Source organism: Schistosoma haematobium, chromosome 7 (assembly GCF_000699445.3).
Source record: "Schistosoma haematobium chromosome 7, whole genome shotgun sequence".
In the NCBI taxonomy this organism is placed as follows: domain Eukaryota; kingdom Metazoa; phylum Platyhelminthes; class Trematoda; order Strigeidida; family Schistosomatidae; genus Schistosoma; species Schistosoma haematobium.
In genome coordinates this window covers 8,340,092-8,361,448 of record NC_067202.1, presented here as the reverse complement: position 1 = coordinate 8,361,448, position 21,357 = coordinate 8,340,092, and the positions used below count along the sequence as shown (strand labels likewise).

At 32.0% G+C, this 21,357-nt stretch overlaps 1 protein-coding gene across 1 annotated transcript in view; it reads right to left on the bottom strand.

The window, feature by feature from the left end:
• The window catches only part of MS3_00009542 (uncharacterized protein), a 58,744-nt gene extending 37,595 nt beyond the window's left edge, over positions 1 to 21,149 (bottom strand). Inside the window, exons 1-2 of the mRNA XM_051217918.1 lie at positions 20,028 to 21,149; positions 630 to 755 (exon numbers count right to left, since the gene is read on the bottom strand). Of these exons, the coding sequence (XP_051064354.1) occupies positions 630 to 755; positions 20,028 to 20,978 (1,077 nt within the window). The 5' untranslated portion in view covers positions 20,979 to 21,149. The remainder of the gene's footprint in view (positions 1 to 629; positions 756 to 20,027) is intronic.
• Between the last annotated feature and the right edge of the window lie 208 nt (positions 21,150 to 21,357).

Genomic DNA, 21,357 nt, shown 5'->3' with positions numbered 1-21,357 from the left:
GACTTCTTTGAAAAATTCGAAGTCTCTAATGTTCACTGAACGGTTTTTTCAAGAATGGATTGTAGAAGATACGTAAAACTAAACTAATGAAGACGATGTAGCTAGTCACTAAAAGCTTAATCAAAGTGATAGATTTATATATATATATACTCTTGTTATTTTCATTACCTTCATGTAGTAGTCCTGATTAATCCTGAAAATTGATGTGTGTTCTATGATCATGTTCAGAATATATCTTATTCAATGTATCATCAAAGGAAAACCGCTAGAAATAGATAACTTGCCGTATTAACTTAAAAATTAAATAACGTTAAATGTTTATAAGAATCATATGCTACATAGTTGAAAATAAACAATAAAAAGATTTGCCGGTTTGCTTGAGTGAATTAATCACCTCTGAAGAAATGTGTGTATCACATAGACTTAATCCAGTATTCATTAATATCTTAATCAAAATTATTAAAACAGAAGTGATTTCGCATTATTTCTATCTCCATTCCGCATCTATTCTACGGATTTGATCAAATACACAAGTCTTTCGCCATTGTAATCAAACCAATTGATATCAATAATTTAAAACAGAATGAATATAGATGAATAGTTTAAATAAAGAATCATTATAAACTTACATATTCTAATAGATCCGATGCTCTAGCTTCTAATTCTTGCATACGTTCTTCTATTCTACGTATTGCTTGTCCAGCTTCTTCACGTTCTATTTCATATCTTTGAAGACAATATTGAAGATGATCTAGCTATCATTGAATGTTGATATTTTATGTTACAGAAGAATGTAAAACAGAAAAAAAGAAGAAGCAAAGATGAAGTGATAAAAGAATCCTGTCTTTTTGTTGTGTTATTGAATAGCAGATTGACAAATTAATTTCATCTTTTCGTCAAAATATGTATTTTTGGTAGTGAAATTCATGATATTCATATTTTGTTTTACTTGGGACTTTTTTACTGGACATCATTGTATTATTTTGGTGATATTCTTTACATTAGAACGCTAACTCAATACCTTTCACTTCAAAAATACCAACTCATTAGACACTGATGTCAATATTGGCGAAGTACGCTCAATATGCCCATATACCAATGAAAATAGTGCATTTAATTTTCATAATATCAACAACAGGAAAGTCAAAATACTTCTATGTGAACTCCAGTTCAAGATGTTATACTTTATAGTATATCTAAGAGTTTTCACTAAACACTGATGAATAGTCTTAGCCTATAACTGAAATACTTGCTTAGTTTAATTTACATATAAAGTTACAAAAGATGAATTCAACGAAAAGAAAAACAACATCTTGTTCAATTTATTCATTTTTATAGTTAAACAATCTAATAAACGTGTATTACACTATTAGCTTATAAACAAATTGTTTATTATAAGAATGTGATTTTCCTTATAGTTTTGATCAGAAAATCGACTACTTAATTTGCAGTAAACACTTATAAATTGAATAGTTTATGAGATAGAAGAAACACTGGGGGTTAATGTAATTAATCGAAAATTTAGAATGAGTAACAAATCAAATAAATAATCAAGAACGTAGAATAAATCGGAATATTTTTGTATATGAGAAACATATTAAGTCATGATTAAGACAAGTTTATAATCAACTGTTTTCTGTTTAAACAACTCTTGGATTAAAAGCGAAGATGGATAGTGGCTAGTAATGGAATCCAGTTTGACGCACGTTTCATCCTATTTGATACTCGTCAGATGGATGTACCTGAACCTCAGAGTTGGTGTTCAATATAAAACTCGAATCCAGTACCGTTCATTTCAAAAGCCATCGCCTTGTCCACTTAGCTGTTCAGATACTTATGTACTATCCATCCTTGATTATAATGCTTGTGAATTAAGGCAATATCGAGGCAATATGCACAGTATTCATATATGCCTATAAGAGACTGGACAATTGAAGTGCCAAATAACGATAGGAAGATCCAAGTAAACAGTAATAAGCGAATTTGGTTCTTGGATTTCAATTGTCAATGGTTAAAGTCTCTAAAGTGTAAATCGGGTTTAAACATATACCGCTTTCAAAATATGACTGATTTATACAAAAAATGCCAGTATATTTTGCGAAGTTGCTATGTTCGAGATATTATGGTATCACTTTAGTAGCGGCAAACAAATGTTTACTGGAAACACAATAATACGACGAAGCTAAGCTATCCCTCTGTGTGCCAGCCCTGGCAACTAGAAGAAGAAGAAGAAGAAGAAGAAGAAGAAGAGAGTCAGCACGGAAAACATGTAATTCTACATGCAGGCCAAAAGAACAAATGACAAGCACTCAACACACGCGTAGTATCTACAATACAAAAATGTCCTTGAAAGCGCCACAAAATAGAGCACTAAAAGGGCAAACGAACCAATGACTTCTAAAAGCCTTTCAGGTGTGAAACACAAACTGAAAGTAAAAATGGGTGCTTTTGCCGCGGAAATGAGAAATTCACATTTCCATAATTAAATTACAAACATAAAAAGTTTGTCAAGTGATTTCTGAGAATCTAGGTTCCTCAATAGAAGTACAGAGTTTGCTTGATTTATATTGTCCTTCATTAATTCAAGCTGATATATATAATTATACAGAAAGAGTAACATCGAGGAATAAATTATTCTTTTGCTGAATATCTCATATCTTGACAGTTATTTATAATATAGTTTTTAATTTTACTGAAACTTTATTACCCAACTCATTGTTTTATAGTTAAAGCACTCGAATTTTTTTCAGTCTTATTACTTGGCATTTTGCCTGAATTGCTTCAATATTTGTATGTGTATGCATATATATTTGTATTTTATAAATCATGAATTTCTATATTTTTATCTATTACTCGGGAATGATTCGATTACTATCTGGTTATTTAATTCTAATCTAATATTTTCCATTTTCTTAGTGTATCCTGAAGCTCTTCCTACTGTTACTACCGGTCTCAAGCATGGCTTAAAGAGAAGGACTAGGTATGAGGTAAGCAATTTCATCCCGTAGAAAGAAACCTTTCCAAAAAATTCTAACCAGAACAAATCATTTGAACCACTTAAACTCTACCCCTGGATTTGGTGGATATTCATTTAGAAGAGTTAGGATGCCTCAAGGTGAAAGTCGATATTCTTCGCAAGTTGCAAGGCCAATGGAATGTCCGGACAATTTGGAAGACCGTGAGGACTAATCAAATAGTTACGGAAATGGGAAAATACAAATTGGTGGTTCCCAGAATCGGTGAAACCCGTTGGAACCAAGCTTGACATAAAAGATTAAATTCAAGAAAGATACTGTCGGACTTAGATCATGAAAAAGAAAATACTTTGTACACACAGGAAGCTGCACTGATTATGTCTAAAGAAACACAAAAGGCACTTATAGGATGGGAATCTCATGGACTCAGAATCGTCAAAGCATGCTTCAAAACAAAGAAGGGATTAAAATGAACGTTATTCAGTGCTGTGCACCCAGCAGTGATAACAGTAAAGACGATGAAGACCAGTTTTATGAGAGGCTGTAATCAGTTGTAGAGTAGTTCCAAGGAAAGGAACTGACCATACTGATGTCAGACCTAAACGTCAAGGTCTGAGTGGACAACACCAAGTATGAAGATATCATGGAACAACATGAACTAGGAGAAAGGAACGAGAAAGGCGAGACATTTGCAAACTCTTGTGTATTCAACAAAATGGTTATAAGCGGAACAATATTCCCACACAAAGGCACAAACAAAAATATATGGGTCTCACCAGACCACCTTACGGAGAACCAGGTCGATCATATCTGCATTCAGAAGGTCAACTGAAGACGCGAGAATAAAGAAAGAAGCTAATATAGCTTCAGATCACCACCTGGTGGTTGCCTAGATGAAACTGAAGATAAAGAATCATTGGAAAACTGGACAAAAAGCATTGCATAGGTTCAATACGGCCTTCCTTCGACATACTGACAAACTCAAGGAATTAAAAATAATTTTAGGCAACAGGATTCAAAAGTGCAGACTGCAATGTTGTCGTTAGTCGTTTTCTTAGAAATAAGATTTTCGTGAATTTTTAATGGCAATTTATGTTCTGTCGGTAGTTGGTTTGGTAAGTGGATAGAAGAGACATAAATAACTAATGATACAGAATACACTGCAAAATACTAATAAAATTGTTGAGTGTGTATTTTAAGATTCAAACTGAACAGTTCGTTAGGATAATACGCAGACCCAGGTTTAGTCGTTCTTGCTTTACACTCAAAAAGTTCTAGAAGTATGCTACTTAAGATATTCAAAGTAATGTAAAACAGGTCTTCAGACGTTTTTGGATGGTTGTCAAATTCGTTTAACTTGTTACAACGTAATCTTAATCACTCTAGTTTACCTACACTTATTGATCACTGAAAACTCCTGTCTTTCAAACCATTGAAACACAATGAATTCTGCCGATAAAATTCAAATGTAATTATTTGTCTAAATGACCCAATATCACACACACCATACTTTAAAGTAAAAAGATTACAGGTAGTTGACTTCAGCCCATACACCTAATCTTTGGGACAACCAACACTAATCATCCACGCATATCCGGAAACCTAAGGAGACGTCTATCTCTTATACTATTCACACTTAAGTCAGTTTCTAGTATCAATTTTATTCTTTCCATTTAATGGGTGCTATCTTCCCTTGAATATAAGTCATATTATACTAGCTAGTGGCCATATTACAACGTAATCAGTGAAATTGAATTTATGATAAGAACTAGACAAACATCAACTCTGAGGTTTAGGTACATCCAGCTAACGAGTCCCAAATAGAACAAAACGCGCATCCTGGATTCCACTGCTAGCCACTATCCATCTTTGCACATAATACTTGTGACTTAAGGCTATATCAATTCAATCCGTACAGTATGCACAAATTCCAATAAGAGATTGATCAATCGCAGTGGTAAACATCAATGAGAAGATTCAAACAAACAATACCATGTGAATTTAAACATTATATTGGTTACCATTCAATATAGAAAGCTCATTACTGTTGCTATACAAATAGCGATTCCAGTATTGACACTAGGTTATATAATATATATATATATATATATATATATAATCTTACGTCATATTTCTACATTACTGAACTTATATAGTTTAAACCAAACAGGTGTGTATGTACCTTCACACATGTGTAAACATGATTATTTATTTAAATTCAAATTTAAATAAACTATAGAAAAAATCGATATGAGGCCAAAAATAATCGATCAACTTTAACATTTCTTTCCTTAATCAACGAATTTTAATTTTTATATTGAAACTAGATTCACATGTTAGCAAATGCAAACATGCATGCACTTGCACACGCATGCACACGCACACACACACACAATGATCTAACAAACATCAGGATGAATACAACATTTTCTCTTAACTATTTTATACATTTATTTACTCAAATAGAATATTGTGTCATTTGCTTCTAATTTACCAAAAATATAACAATCATAATCCGTACTAAACAGAACCATTAAAGTATATATATATATATATATATATATATATATATATATATATATGTAATGCATATAGTAAGTTGGTTATAGACTTTATTGACTTGGATCAATATTCTATGTTACCAAGTACTCAAACAATTTTAACATTTAAACAAAGGCAACTAATCATTGTAAATTTAATTTCCATATAGTGATATTTGATCTTTGGCTTTTTTTTATATTAAGAACAAAAGTAACTATCCTGATGAATCATTGAATTGTCTACCTTAAGTAATAAATAATGGTTAAGATTTGATTAAAATTAAAGGCGGCATTATATAAACTTATTTATTGAAGTATAGTTTCTAATCTATAATAGTTCAATGTATTGGTACATTCTTACACATCTTATAATTAGTATATAGACTAGATATGTTGAACACAGGCATTTCATTTTGTTGCGGCATTACAACAAAATAATGATAATAATAAATGTTACCAGCTTATTTTTGACCTTTGACTTGATTTATTTAAATTAAGATGATGCAAATCATTTCTACTTCATTTACATAATAGTAAAGGATTTTTTTTGGAAAATGATATTTTATACAGTGAATTTCCCATTACTACCTAATTAAACTATTCAATACTATATAATTAACATTGTAGATTGAAATTACTGATTAAGTGGATAGTAATGAAGTTAGCTATTTTATATGAAGAAATAATGGTAAAGTTGATGCGGCGAGACTATGTGATTTATGGATGAACTAATTAGGCATAAAATAGCATGTCTTGTATTTTGGCGCCAAATTCACTCATTCATTTGTCTAAATAGCCTTTTTGCATTTTAGCTGGTGTCAGTTTGTGATAAAAATCCTAAATCTAATTCATAACTTTAACCAACAACTGTATATCATAATTCTCATTCCTCATACTGGTTTATAATCCTCATATGGTTCTAATTATTTTAGATGGACACTCTCAAGGTCAGTCTAGCGTCGCTCGAATGTCATCCATAAATTATAGTCTCACCTGTTAGGTTACTTACCTACAGCTAAGGATTTAAAACAGCGAAGTAAAAATTAGTGTTAGTGTTGTGGGATAACTTAAACAATTGTAATGGTAACCTGTTTAGAATAGATAATCCATTCAATTCACAGAAATTGATTAGTAGGTTACACAACTTAGCGCCATCTGGCATACAGTGAGATACAAATGTGATTACAAAACGCATGAAAACTGTTACTGAGTTATGCCATTAAAACAATTTGAATTATAACTTGGCGGAATCCAAATATAACAAGCATAAACTACAGTTTTCAATTGTTTGACTTATAAACAATTTCACTGATTGAAATCATGAGTCAATTGAAGCTAGACCACCACGGAAAACCTGCAAGCACTGAACGGCCGTTTCGTCGTAGTATGAGACTCCTCAGCAGTGCACACACACGATCCTGCACCCCACGAGATTCGAACCCAGGACCTATAAGTCTCGCGCCAGGCGCTTAACCAACTAGACCACTGAGCCGGTATCCAACGGTGGTAATGTCTAACTTCAGCCAATCCACGAAGTTGCTCCACCGTACACCATTGTCGTCAGTGAGCTGATATCTCACAACAGACCTGGTTGAACTCCACTGGTAACGACTTCTCACTAGAACTCCAGGAGTATCTCTTGAAGTCAGTCACTAGTGATCAAATGATTATTATTAGAAGGGGTTTTCTAAAATCTTCACAAGAACCCCTTCTGATCATAAACAATTGTCTTCCACAATGACTTGAGAACTATTTACTTCAGGCATCTAATTGACAATGACTGAATGAACGAACAATACAATAACTGTCAATTAATGTTTAAGTTATTCTCTCCATGAGTGTAAATACATCACTTCAATTTGAATAATCTGATTATACAAATACAATTAGTGAATAATCCATACTGCAAAAGTAAACATTTTGTTATTATTATTATTGTTGTTGTTGTTGATAAAACTTGGCAACAAACCAACTGATCTATCATGCTATACAACGTCATATATTGTATTTCTGTGAAACCTTTATTAAAATATTACAATCTGTTAAAATTTTTTTATTCATTGTTATTCATTGTTATGATGTGAATAACAGAATTAAATGACATTGGACAATGAAAGTAAATTTCATCTTTAAACAAAAAAAGTGTCATTCAAAATAATATTGTTTTTTCTAAAATATGCAAAGTAAGTTGAATGACTTGAGGTGAACAAACAAGCTGAATAGAAGAAAAAAATAAATGAGATATGAGAGCAATTCATAGATGATTATAGTGTAAGTTAATCATCTCTTAAACACTTAAATCAGATCACTCAGTAACAGTTACGATAAAACGTAACAATATATGCTGGCTTAGAACGATTTTGTTAAATGACCTTGATGTGTACCGCACATCAATACAATCAGTAAATAGTAAATATCAATGACTGATTTATAAACACCTAGGAATTGGATTTCAAGTTTAGGATTAAAATCTAGAGTTTAAAATTTAAGGTAATAATTGCGGTTAAGTCTTACAATTTTGAAGCAAGATTTGGGATTAGGACTTCAAATTTACGAACAGGCTTACATTGTACTGTTAGTTTATCTGTGTCCTAAACCTAAATCTTAACCCTAACATTTACAGTTTAACACTAATCCTTATTTCTAAACTTAATATCCAATACCTTAATTTAAATTTAGACATGGAATGACATTTTGTCAGTAGATTAAATCATCTACATTCGACTGACAACATTCTAGTTTGATATATACTTCTTGACTTTGAAGTGAATTCATTGTTCTTGACTAGTTAGCTCTTAAATTTTAACCATACCGAGTATATTATTAGAAAAACAAGAATTGACGTTTCATTTAGAGAGTAAATTATATATTTTTTTAATCATTATGAAATTCATAAAACTATAGAATCATTAAATAACTTTCTATTGATACTGGGTAGTTAAATAAAAATGTTTTGGAAAAGCACTGGAAAACACTGTTTTCATATTTACTGTCCTTACTTATCAGAAGAATGTAACAATTACATTGAACTGAACAATGGATTCCGTTAAACAGATTTGCAATCGTTATTGAATAGTCCATTATCGATAGTTATCACTATTAACTTATCAAGTGAATACATTGTCCTGATTCATTACGTAATATGTGGTTTTCATTCATTTTGTTTCATGCCTTAGTGTTTAAGCTTAATGTTTTGAGACTTAGTCTAACTCACTAAATTATAGGCATAAAGTACTAGTGTCATAAATATGAACAATTGGAAACTATGAATTATTATCACATTAAGGAAGAGTTCATCTGATGTTTAAAACCAATCAATCTAGAAACTTTCATGTAACTCATTAGCCAGTTACAAATTCATGTTTTCAGTTTGGAAGAACACTTTTCAAGTATGACAATATATGATGCTAACTGGATAAGCAACATGATGAAAACCTAACGAAATAAAATAAATTCATATTACTCTACATCAATCTTTGTTTTATTCTCTCTTCAAAACTGTATTAGGTCAGGTTAGGTTAGAACCTAAAACCTGATGATAAAAGCCGGGCATCCTTATCACTAAGCTTCTTCTCTTAATTCAATACATTACTGATGCAGAATATAAATATCCCAAGTATAAACTTTTTCTAACTGTGCTTTGGTTTAGTTAAGTTGAATTCCAATTTAAATAAAAGAAAACGATGATTATCAGTATGAGGTTGTGGGAATTGTCGAGTTTTAATTGAAATCATGAATCGCTCAATGTTAGACCGCCTTTGAAAACCTGGAAGCATTAGAAGGCCGTTTTATCCTGCTATGGGACTCCTCAATAATGTGTACCCACGATCGCGCACGTGAGATCGGAACTCAGGACCTTCGGTCTTGCATGCGAACGCTTACCCTCTAGACCACTAGAGGGGGTATCGAACGACGTTAATGTCTAACGTCGACCAATCCGCGAAACTGAGTGACCATCTTCCAATTTCTGAGGTAGATACCTGTCTCTACTTGACACGGATTGACTCCAATGATTACGGTTTATAATTTTTCATGTTTTCCGATAAAAAGCTCTCGATTGAATACAATTTCGCCTACATTATAGCATAATTGAACACATTTAAACAGTTATCTTCTTATTAATATCTAAATAATCTAGTTTATCAAGAAGTCGAGAAAAGTGCATTTCTAAAATATATAGATAAGAAGTGCTAAAAACCTTGACATTGTGTAGACTCACACATTATTGATAAATATTCCATAGTTACGGCAAATGAGAGTGTGGTGCCTAGTCAACTTTATTCATTGGGTCGAATTAAAATACTTTTCAACTTTACACTATAGAAAATAACAGATCGGACAAGCGTTTGTAACAAAACATTTTAGTAACATATCTGGGACTTGATGAAAGATATTTGAAAATTAAAAAATCAGATTTCTGAAGTTAAACTTGAAAGAACCCTACATGTGTGTACTGGTTTTTATTTATTTAAATACGATATACTTCATTCGCCTAAAAGATATCTAAGACACAGTTTTCACATCAGCTTTAGAAGTATAGTTAATGTAAGAATGACATTATAAGTATCTAAAAGGTATAAGATTCAATAATACATATTAATTTGGAATGAAAAATTGTGGATCGCTGAAAAAATATTTTGCATCTATTTTATACTCGTTAACAATCTGTAACCATAACGTTTAAGTTTGGCCCTGAGTTTAATCAATACTTTCAGATAAGTAATGTATAATCCACTGATTCATATCTATTCAAATCAATCGATTCACGAAAGAAATTCCAATAATGTGAGAGTATGAAATTCATGACAAATAGTCATAATCGGAGAGGGGTTTTGTGTAGATTGTAGTAATTTAACAATTGAATTCATGTGTCATTCGAAGCTACACCGCCATAGAAAACCTGGAAGCACTGCTGAGGAGTTCCATACTAGGATGATACGGTCGTCCGTTGCTTCCAAGTTTTCCGTGGTGGTCTAGCTTCAGTTGACTCATGAATTCAATCAGTAATTAAATAGTTATCTGTCTTATTGCTACTCACTCTTCAGATAATCTTTGTGTATGTTCAAATGTTTCCACGTATACTAGTCGCCACATAATTTTGATAACATTTGTACTACATAATTCAATGAATTGGAAATTAACTGAATAGATTGGTGGCTTTCAAACGGAATTTTCATAACTGAATCTCAGAATCAGTCACAAATTATTAAGATTGTTGTTTATTCAGGAATTTTGTATAATTCAGCAGTAAATTTTTATCTCAAATGACTTTCGGTTTAATGTCATATCTTTTTTGTACACTGTTTAGCAGTTACAAATGAGAACACAATCATTTGTCGCGTGGTTATAATTTATGGATGAACCAATCAGGTATAAGATATCAGGTCTCGGATTTTGGCAACAAATTTACTCATCCATTGGCTAAATAGAGTTTTGGCATTATAGCTTATGTCAGTTCGTGATTAAAACGTGAAATTTAATTCCGAAGTTTAATCATCAACTGTAAATCATTATTCGATTTCCTCACACTGGTTTATAATCCTCATGTGGTTCTAGTTATCAGGTGGACACTCTCAAGGTTACTCTAGCGTCGCTCGAATGTCATCCATAAATTATAGTCTCACCTCATCTGTCAGTTGGTGGTTTTTAATGATCCAGGAATTATGTTCAACTCATGACAAAAAGTTACTTCTAAATGTCGTACTTTACTCATGCCACACATGGATATTTCTTTTCACATGAAGAAAGTAAATAACACATTTTAAAAATTCTTTCGTTTAGAGTATGAAATCTTGCTTGTTAGTTTTCGAAAGTTCAATATAACCAAAAAAACAATGAAGTATATTTTTAATAGTTAAGTTCATGAGTCGATCTAAGGCAGACCACCATTGAAAACTTGGAAACACTGGATGGCCGTTCCGTCCTAGTATGTGACTTCTCAGCAGTGCGCATCCACAATCCCGCATGTGGGACTCGAACTCAATACCTTCGGTCTTGCACACGAACGCTTAGCCTTTAGTCCACTGAGCCGGCATCGTACAATGTCAACATTTAATACAAGAAAGATCTATATACTATTGCTGAAATAGTTATTATAAATGAGCAACATGAAACTTGATCCATCTGAACACTCAGAGACACACATATCGATTGGCATGTACATCTAATCTAACTCTTTCTCTCCGTATTTCTGTTTATCATTTTATGGATGACAATGTATTTGTTTTTCGCAGTCTTAGCTCAAATAAATAAGATGATCTTAATTCAGTGTTTTAAGTCGACTGAAATGAAGGTATCAATAGTTTATTTCTTGGCTTGTTTGTTTGTTTTTTTTGCCCTTTATTTAATTGATACATTTTGTCTGGGTGATATAATGATGCTGTTTTATTTTCATTTTTCTGAATGGTTTACGCGTGTGTTGAGCATCACTTATATTCTTTTATTTTATCTAAATTATAGTTAATTGAAAGCTTATTTTCGATAATTGAATAAGAAAAGATTCTGATAGTTCTATTTTACAGTAAATATATATGTGTATTGAAGTGAAATAGGACTGCCATGTATACAGTTTGTGTTAATGAAACTTTTAACTGTTTAGTATAAGAACAAAATCAAGTTCGAGTACTGATTACTAAAATGACACTTCTACACATTACGTAGTCAATTATCACAAAATATTATTCTATATTTAAGTGATATAAACTGATAGCCTTATTCTAAGTGAAATGTTTAGAGAGTATCTTACACGTGTACTGTAACAGCCAAAAGGAACACACTGTATTTCGACTGTGACTATCTTTCTGTTGAAAATATTACCTGAATAGACAGCAATAATCTGATGTTCCAGTCCTAGTGTGACTATGAACACGGGTAAGTGTATATCTAGCTAAAGAGTCCTAGCTTCTACTATTATTCATTATGCGGTTTTGATTAAAAACTTGCGATTAAACGGTGATAACCGACGACAAGATGTACGCATCTCAAAAGAGACTGATAAATTATTTTTTTCTAACGTTAATGAAGGGAAAAAATAAACACTCAAAAATCATTTAAAGCAGTTTAGAAAACAAATCAACCAACGGACTGAACAACACAGATTTGGATCAAAGTAAACACTACCACTAAAATAAAGTTATTGTAGTCATCAGGTCAGAATGGATCGATTTATTTATGTTATCTCTTTTTAATTGACTAAAGAATAGAATCTCTAATGGCACTATAAAGACTTTACCATATATACGTATATTTGTGGAAGAAATTTACGAAATCATAGTTCGGCCCCATCAGAAACAGATATTTATGTTAAAAATTGACTAGATGATCTTAGATGTATCTTGAAACCAATAATTAGTAGGCAGATAATTGGTGGGCTTTTTTGACAGTTAATGTAGAAGACAAGGTTATGAACAATTTTTTTAGAAACTTAATCTTGAAAACTCATGTTTCAGACTTTACAGCTGTTAACCTTTGTAAATCCATTCATCCAGACGAGGTGACTTTTTATATTAAATGTCTGTACATACGAGGAATCTGTGATACTTACAACTACAATTTTATCGATTTTTCCGAGACAAGCTTAAATCTACTCCATATTGATCAACTGTTTTTTGCTACCATTAAAGGACTGAATCATATGTTTCAACCAGTCACTGGTATCTGATCCCTTTTCTCCCATAAGATTTTGTACAATATATTTATATCTCAATGAAAGTCATTAGTTTTAAGGCAATTTTCACGGTAAATTTACATTTCTTAAATAAAAACTCTTAAATAAGAATACCTATAAAACTTATCTGCGTTTTTATAAAATCTTTCTTAATCTTGACCTAAACCGATCCAAAAACTATTCATTAAACTTGACTGTGGTAGGAAAAAAAAAGGGAATTTCGTTATCTATCCCATTTTTTGTTGTTCTTGATAAATTGAATGGAATTTTTTCTCGTTCTGGCTCTTTACTCTTCAACTACCACATACACACAAACACACAAATGGATATATATTAAGTAATACTTGTTATGTGTTACAATGACAACAGAAATGTATTCACAATGATTGACTTGAGTGATATAAATACTTACATACCTACATACATACATGCATATATAGAAATGTGAACATTGTTAAGTATTGAAAAACAGTATCTAACAAATCAATACCAGATGACTATTGTTCTGTAAACCAAATGATCAAGATATTTGAAAAAGAAATAAACGAATAAAGAATAAGTTTTATTATCAACTAGTTGTGTACATTTTAAAGAGATTTATTTAACTCATATTGAATTTCATTCACATAAAATGTATGAAGTTAATCATAACGATAGTCCAACAGTAACTCATAAATGATGTTGGATGTCTATGACACTATCATATTATAAATTAGCTGAAGTTGACAAATGTAGAACCTTATAGAATCTCAACAAATCGGCTGAAAGATATCCTGTTCATAAACGATTAATTTTCTATCGATTGTTTATGCAATAGCATTTCTTAAAAAATGCAAGCACGAAATGAAACAGGTGTCTTAGCCTTTGGATGATGGTAGTTCTCCAGCTGATGTCAATTTGTGGTATAAATTACATTTGGAAGCTTGAGTGATTAGTGTACTTTTCATTCATAACACTAGTTTACTGATGTTTTTGATTAAATGGAATTGGTAGGTAGTATTTTAAACCCCGAATATAACTATATAAAGATTCTTATCTTATTTTATTAATAAGTGATTTATTTTGTCATTCTGTACTGAAAAAATCTATGTTCAACTCTATTCTACTGTTACTGTGACCTTTATTAAAGATGCGTTTGATTGAACGCGATTATCAATATTATTTTCAGTTTGATTTTCATAATTACTTACTTCCTGTTATGCGATTGTTTTATATTCTCTATTTAACTGGAAAACACAATAACCAAATCCTCTTCCTAGTTATATTTTGTTTATATCAACTAAATTACAAGTTTTTTTCAGATTGTTATAATAGTCAACTGTATCTATTATGTCTGTTTAAATTATGGATAGATTATTCTTAGTTCTGAATAGAGGAAGTAAGAAGGAAAAACCTCAATATTAGCGTGTAATTATTTACAGTTTTACATCCAGTCAACATCCAAACCTTTATAATAGACTATTTTGTACTATACAATCGATTAATAATGGAATCAGAATGGGTTTTGTGGAGATTTTTAGAAATTTCACAAGTTGAAATCATGAGCCAATTGAAGCTAGACCACCATGGAAAACCTGGAAGCACTGGACGGCCGTTTCGTCCTAGTACGGGACTCCTCAGCAATGCGCACCCACGACCCCGCACCCCGCGGGACTCGAACCCAGGACCTACTGGCTTCGCGCGCGAACATTCAACCATTAGACCACTGAGCCGGCACCCAACGGTGTTAATGTCTAACTTCAACCAATCCACGAAGTTGCGCCACCGTACACCATTGTCTTCAGTGAGTTCTTATCTCACAACAGACCTGGTTGAACTCCACTGGTAACGACTTCTCACTAGAACTCCAGGAGTGTCTCCTGAAGTCCAGTGCTTCCAGGTTTTCCATGGTGATCTAGCTTCAATTTTCTCATGATTTCAACTTGTGAAATAATGGAATCATTGATTCGTCAAAAGTGATCAATATTTCACTGCTTCACTAGTTAGTAGTTTAAGGATAGTGAGCTCAAACAATGGTCTTCATGTTTTGGGTACAAACCATAATATGAAGATCTGAGTAATCTCATACTTAGGCAAAATAACTATTCAGTTATTTGATCTTTTCAATAGTTGTTAGGCTGAGGCCCAAGAATTTTTTGAAGCATCTGATTTAATCGTCAGAAAATTTACGAACTGTAATTAATTGTTGACAAATTAGTGGCTGTATGTTTGTAAAACCAATTGCTCATTCTGACAACCAATCATATCACTTTTTATGTATATGATTAGTCCAGTAGACAGATTTAAAGTCATGAAGACAAGACGTAACAACTAGTCATGATTGAAGTCAGTTCGTGCTAATGGCCTAGGGAAACAAATAATGATAATAGATCGATAAAATAAAACGACTGACAGTGAAACAATCAGAAACATATGATGAATGATGTTTTATGTTCTTCTTCTTTCAAGTGTATTTGAATAGGTGAAAGTCATAATTGATAGTAGTAGTAGTAGTAGTTGTAGTGGTAGTAGTAGTAGAATTGGTAGAAGAGATAACAAATCATCGTGTTTATCTACTTCAAATATGTTTAAAAAACAAAATCACAGTAGGAAGTCCTAGTTCCCCCATTTTCTTGATTTTATGTCCTTAAACCTCTGTTTCATTAAGTTGTGACTAATCTTTCAACCAAAAAAATTATCAGTATGCCAACAAACAATTTAAATGTAAATAAGTCTACAATATTTTTTCATACAAAATCAAACCATAGTTGTAAAATTTTTAAAAGTAGTTTTTCTGAAAAAAATCATGAACGGACACTGACTAGGGAACAAATGATGACAATATGGGATAACATATATGTTTAGCCTTCGTCTGGGATTCCATAAGCCAATAAACTCATCGAGACGCGACACCGAGTAAACTGTGTAACCATATCTTAACGATCATGATTCAGTCTTTTCATAACATACAAATTTACTTCACTGTAAATAGGATAATGTTAATATTCAATACTCAATGGTCAATATATAAATCGAAGAGTTGGTTCTTCTTTTTTACTTATCAGGCCTCGTTTAAACAAAGTGGAATTGTGCATTCTATAAATGTTCATTTAAAAGTTTTTGGCTTTCATACATTGCTTAAGAATTGTTTTAGGAAGTTTAGGAATGTAAACAAAATGTTTAATTCAATAACACCTTGATTAACCTATGAAGTGAAAATTTGTCGATAATCTCAAAACAAGAAAATATTTAACTCATTAAACGGATATTACCTTAAGAACAAACATCATGTGGGGAACAACAAAAATTTAGTATTCATCAGTTTCTATGCACGCATAAAAACATTAAAGAAGATCCAACGTAAATAACCGGATAACTCAAACGTGTACTACTGATGATCTGAGGATCATAACTGTTGAACATGTTAGTAGTTATGTAGACTGAGTAACTCGGTGCATAACGCGTTAGAGTTATCTGAATTCCACTACTAGCCATAACCCATCTTTTTTAGAAGATCTAGAATGTTCAACAACAACGATGAAGTTTTCATAGCTTAAACGGTAGCTTATAAATCATAGTTTCCCTAATCTAATGTTCTGAATGTGTTTTCGCTTCAGCTTGAGCATTTTTCGCTGGATTGGTCAAGAATTTTTAAATAAACGTCGAAAAATCTATTCGGAAACCGACGACCACCACTAATTACGACCGTAATATCGTGAATTCTGGTTTTTTATGAAGATTTTAGTATGGAATAAATTAATTGCCTATCACCAGGTATACAATGGGTAGAGCATCATTCTAACTGTATTCAAACAAGCGATAATTGAAAATAACTTTACAGAGTAGCCAAATAAGTAATTAGATGTTAATCTATGAAGGAAAGAACCAACATAACATCAAAACCCAATTAATCAAATAGATACATATGAAGAAATGATTGACAAACAAGACATTGGTCCTCAACTCAGATATAAATCATTTGTAAATAACTCAGTCCTGCAGAAGAAAATTAGCAAGCTAAACAACTCCATGGTAAACATTCATGACTTGGAGACGGTTTACGCGTTTTCAAATATCACAAGGAGCATCAGTCCCTTTATGATCGCGGACGTGATTTACAGATTAGTGTCAACTTACCAGAAACCCAGACTAATGGTTTTCTGAAGGTCCTCTTCAGACACGTATTCATTTAAGTGATAACAATTACAGTACACCGAAAAATAATCATGATATATATTTATAACAGAAGGGGTTTTGTGGAGATTGTAGCAATTTCAATTGTTGAAGTCATGAGTTAATTAAAGCTAGACCACCATGGAAAACCTGGAAGCACTGAAAGGCCGTTTTGTCGTAGATGTGCACTGCTGAGGTGTCTCACAATAGGACGAAACAGCCCTCATGTGCTTCCAGGTTTTCCATGGTGGTCTAGCTTCTATTGACTCATAATCTCAATTATTGAAATATATTTATAACTTAAATTTTGAAGATCATCAGAAGCGGTATGTGTTTCAATTAACAACATTGAAAATAATTTGTATTATGTTTCACATGGTAACAAAATCACACTAGAAAATAAGAGAAAGTAATTTCGACGTAACTAGTTATTTTTCAAATGAAAACCACAATGATCAAAACTGTTTGTTAATTAATATCACTTCAATGATAAAAGTTATTGATATGCTGGTGAAAGTAAAGTATGATGGGTCATTGAGTCTAGACAAACAGCTACAGGCAACGGACTATTAAATATGTGATTTCCCTCCTTGTCATTGGTTTATACTTCGGACTCACTAAGTGTGACTGCATGTAACTGTATTGAGTAAAATATTATTTAGTGTTAATTTGGTTCTCTATTTTGGGTCATCAATCCTGGTTCTGTCATCATGTGACTAGTCATATGATCATTTTAACGTATTGCTGTAACATACGAGAGATTGAGATGAAGTAGTTTAAACAACCATTATATTAGTTACAATCGATAATTTATATTTATATATACTTTGCAAGACGTCATGACAACTAAAGTGTATTCTAATAAAAAAAATCATTGTTATTTTAGTTAAAAACTGTTTTTTTTTCAAATTGTGAACGACTCACTGAAACAAAAATAAAACATCTAGAATTACAGAATTCAATGATTCGTGATGAATTGAATGTAAAGTTGAAAAATGTCATTTAGTATCCGAAGGAGTTTTGTGAAGATTGTAGTGATTTCAATGGTTGAGACCATAAATCAATTGAAGCTAGATCACCATGGAAATCCTCAAACAACTGGGCGGCCTTTTCGTCCTATTGTGGGACTCCTCTGTGACAGTGCGTATCCACGATTCCCCCTCGCGGGATTCGAACTCAGGACCTATCGATCTCGCGCGCGAATGCTTGAACTCTAGACCACTGAGCTGGTTGGCATTCAACGGTGCTAATGTCTAACTTCAACTAATCCACGAAATTGCTCTACATATCCACCATTGTCATCAGTGAGTTACTATCGTAAACAGATATTTCATTTAAATTCTTTAAAATGCTATAAATGTATTTGAATTAATAATCTACATACACACTGGAAAAGAAGATATTATTTTGCTAAGAATTCTAAGAATTAGGAATTTTATCTATTAGCCTTATTCACGTGTAAACAGTGTTTACAGAATAGTTAATTAACCAATTCTATAACATGGAAATCTTATGTTGAATCCTGATAAAGCTTCATAAGTAAAGAGATTTAGTCTAGAACAGAACAAAATGAAATTTTGATCTTCATTGTAAAAGTAAAAGGAACTTGGCAGTGAATAATATAAATTTAACTACTCCAAAGAATGAGGTAATAATTTATAAATGAAGGAATAAAAAATATTCATCAATGTTGGACGGCCGTTTTGTACTTGTTTGTTCCCTAATATTGTGGATTGAATGAAATTAAACATTAATACTGTTGGGTATAAACTCACTGATCTAAAGATTAAGAGTTTGTGCACGAAAGATCAAGAGACTTGGATTCGATCCCTGAGTTTACAGTCGATGCTGACGAGCCTCACACTAGGACAAAACGGTCTTCCAAGGCCTTCAGCTTTTCAGTTATTCTCTAACATTGATTAGATCAAGACCTCAATAAAACTCATGAATTTCCACAACCCTATACTGATTTATTGTTTCTTTTTCAGTTTCGTTACTCGATAAATATATCTTATATTGAAAGTGTCTTTTGCGTTGATATTGTTCGTGACAAACATCTCTTAATATCAATAATCAAAATGTAACAAAATGTTCCTTTTAGAATTTCAATTAGGATCCAGGTTTTCATGAAATAATTATTCTTTTTAAGAGTATATCGAGCATATGATGCTATAAATCAGTTTTTATTGTTATAGCTTGTGATATTTCTAATATTGAAATTTTAATTAATTAGTTGTATACGATAGATTATTGATTAATCAGCTGTTTAAAATCAATAGTTGAATTCATGAGTCGATTAACGCTGGACCACCAAGGAAAACCTAGAAGCACTAGACGGTCGTTTTGTCCCGGTATGGGACTCGTCAGAAGTGCTCATCTCCGATCCCGCTTGCAGGATCATTTAAAATCTAAATATTAGTTAAGATCAATTAAACAGATGACTCGTACCTATTCATTCTTTCCTCCTAAGCCATATATTTTGGTGCGTTTTGTCAATAGAAAAGCTGTGTTTGTATTAGATACTGAGAAACTCATTTATCCATACAATTTTCTATTAAACATTGACTTTATTAATTCACAATAAACAAAATATTTCCCCTTACTTTATCAAATATGACACCAACACGATATAACTAGTTGAACACAGAATACAGATTCTGACATAAATCACTCATTGAATATTTATTTATTTACCTTTTTTTGTCGCTTCAAAAGTTCTTCCATACTTCTTGTGGTACAGTTTTTTCCAGTTGTCGGTAATCTATTATCACCATGATTTGGTATGTCACGTTGTTGAAACTGTTTAAGTTGTTGTAAGTGGAACTGTTGTTGTGCATAGATCAATGGATTATCATACTTGTAACTGCTAACAGAAGAATTAATTGTGTTGATATAATCTAATAAATTCGGTGTGGAATTTATTTTTACGTTATTACTACTATGACCTACTTCATTGTTGACATTAGCGATGACGTAACTTTCACTGTTACATTCATGAATAGACTGAGAAGAGGAGGAGGATGCATTTCTATCAAAAGTTTTATGATTTATCGGCTTAAATGCTGTTTCACGCGAAATTCGAAGTGGGAGAGACAAAGTAGTAGGCATTTGTGCCGATGGTGTTGTTAAAGACATTGTTTTATTGTCTGTTTGTATATCACTAAGTCCAGCTACTGTTGGCGTACTAGATAGGTGATGATCAGTATTTGACATGAATATATTAGAATCCAACGGCTTTGGATGAAATGAATTTTCAAAGTGTTTATGTTTTGGCAAACGATCACATGTTTTAAATCGACGATATGATGAATAATAATGTTGTTTTGATGGTATTGGTTGATAAAAACTAGACGGTTCATCAGAATCCGAATAATTATGTTTTAATTCTAACTGTCCAGGGATAAATTGTAAAGGATAACGTTTATCGTACTGATGTGAATCGAATGAATGCTGTTGTTGAGGATAATTTATTTTTTGTAACGAAGCCAATTGATTGTTATGTTTTTGCATTCTTAATTTTTGTGCAAAGTGTACATCGAAATTGTGACCAGTTAATTTAGATATGTATTGTGATGATTGTGATACTTGTCTTCCAGATGGTCCACCTGGGGCTGATTCACTGTCAAACATCAATTTACCATTCATTATACGATATAAAAGATCATTTGTACCCTATTCAACTATATATTTAATGGAAAATTTATTGGCGAAGTCTATATTCCACATTTATAAGTGTTTACTATTATAAAAGTAAACTGAAAGTAATAATGTAAACGTGATTAATATCTATTTTATGAGTTTTATTTTCACCATTGATCTCTCATTATTTGAAACAAGTGCTAAAAATCATTCCAAATATGTGTGTGCGTATGTATATAAACATGTTAATTTGTGATTGGATAATTACACTTGATCATAGTCATGTACATAAATGACCTTTATTATTATCATTGTGATTGGTTAACTAGAAAAGCTAAAGTATATCACTCAGGTAACATGATCAAATTTGGCATTTCTTTATCAC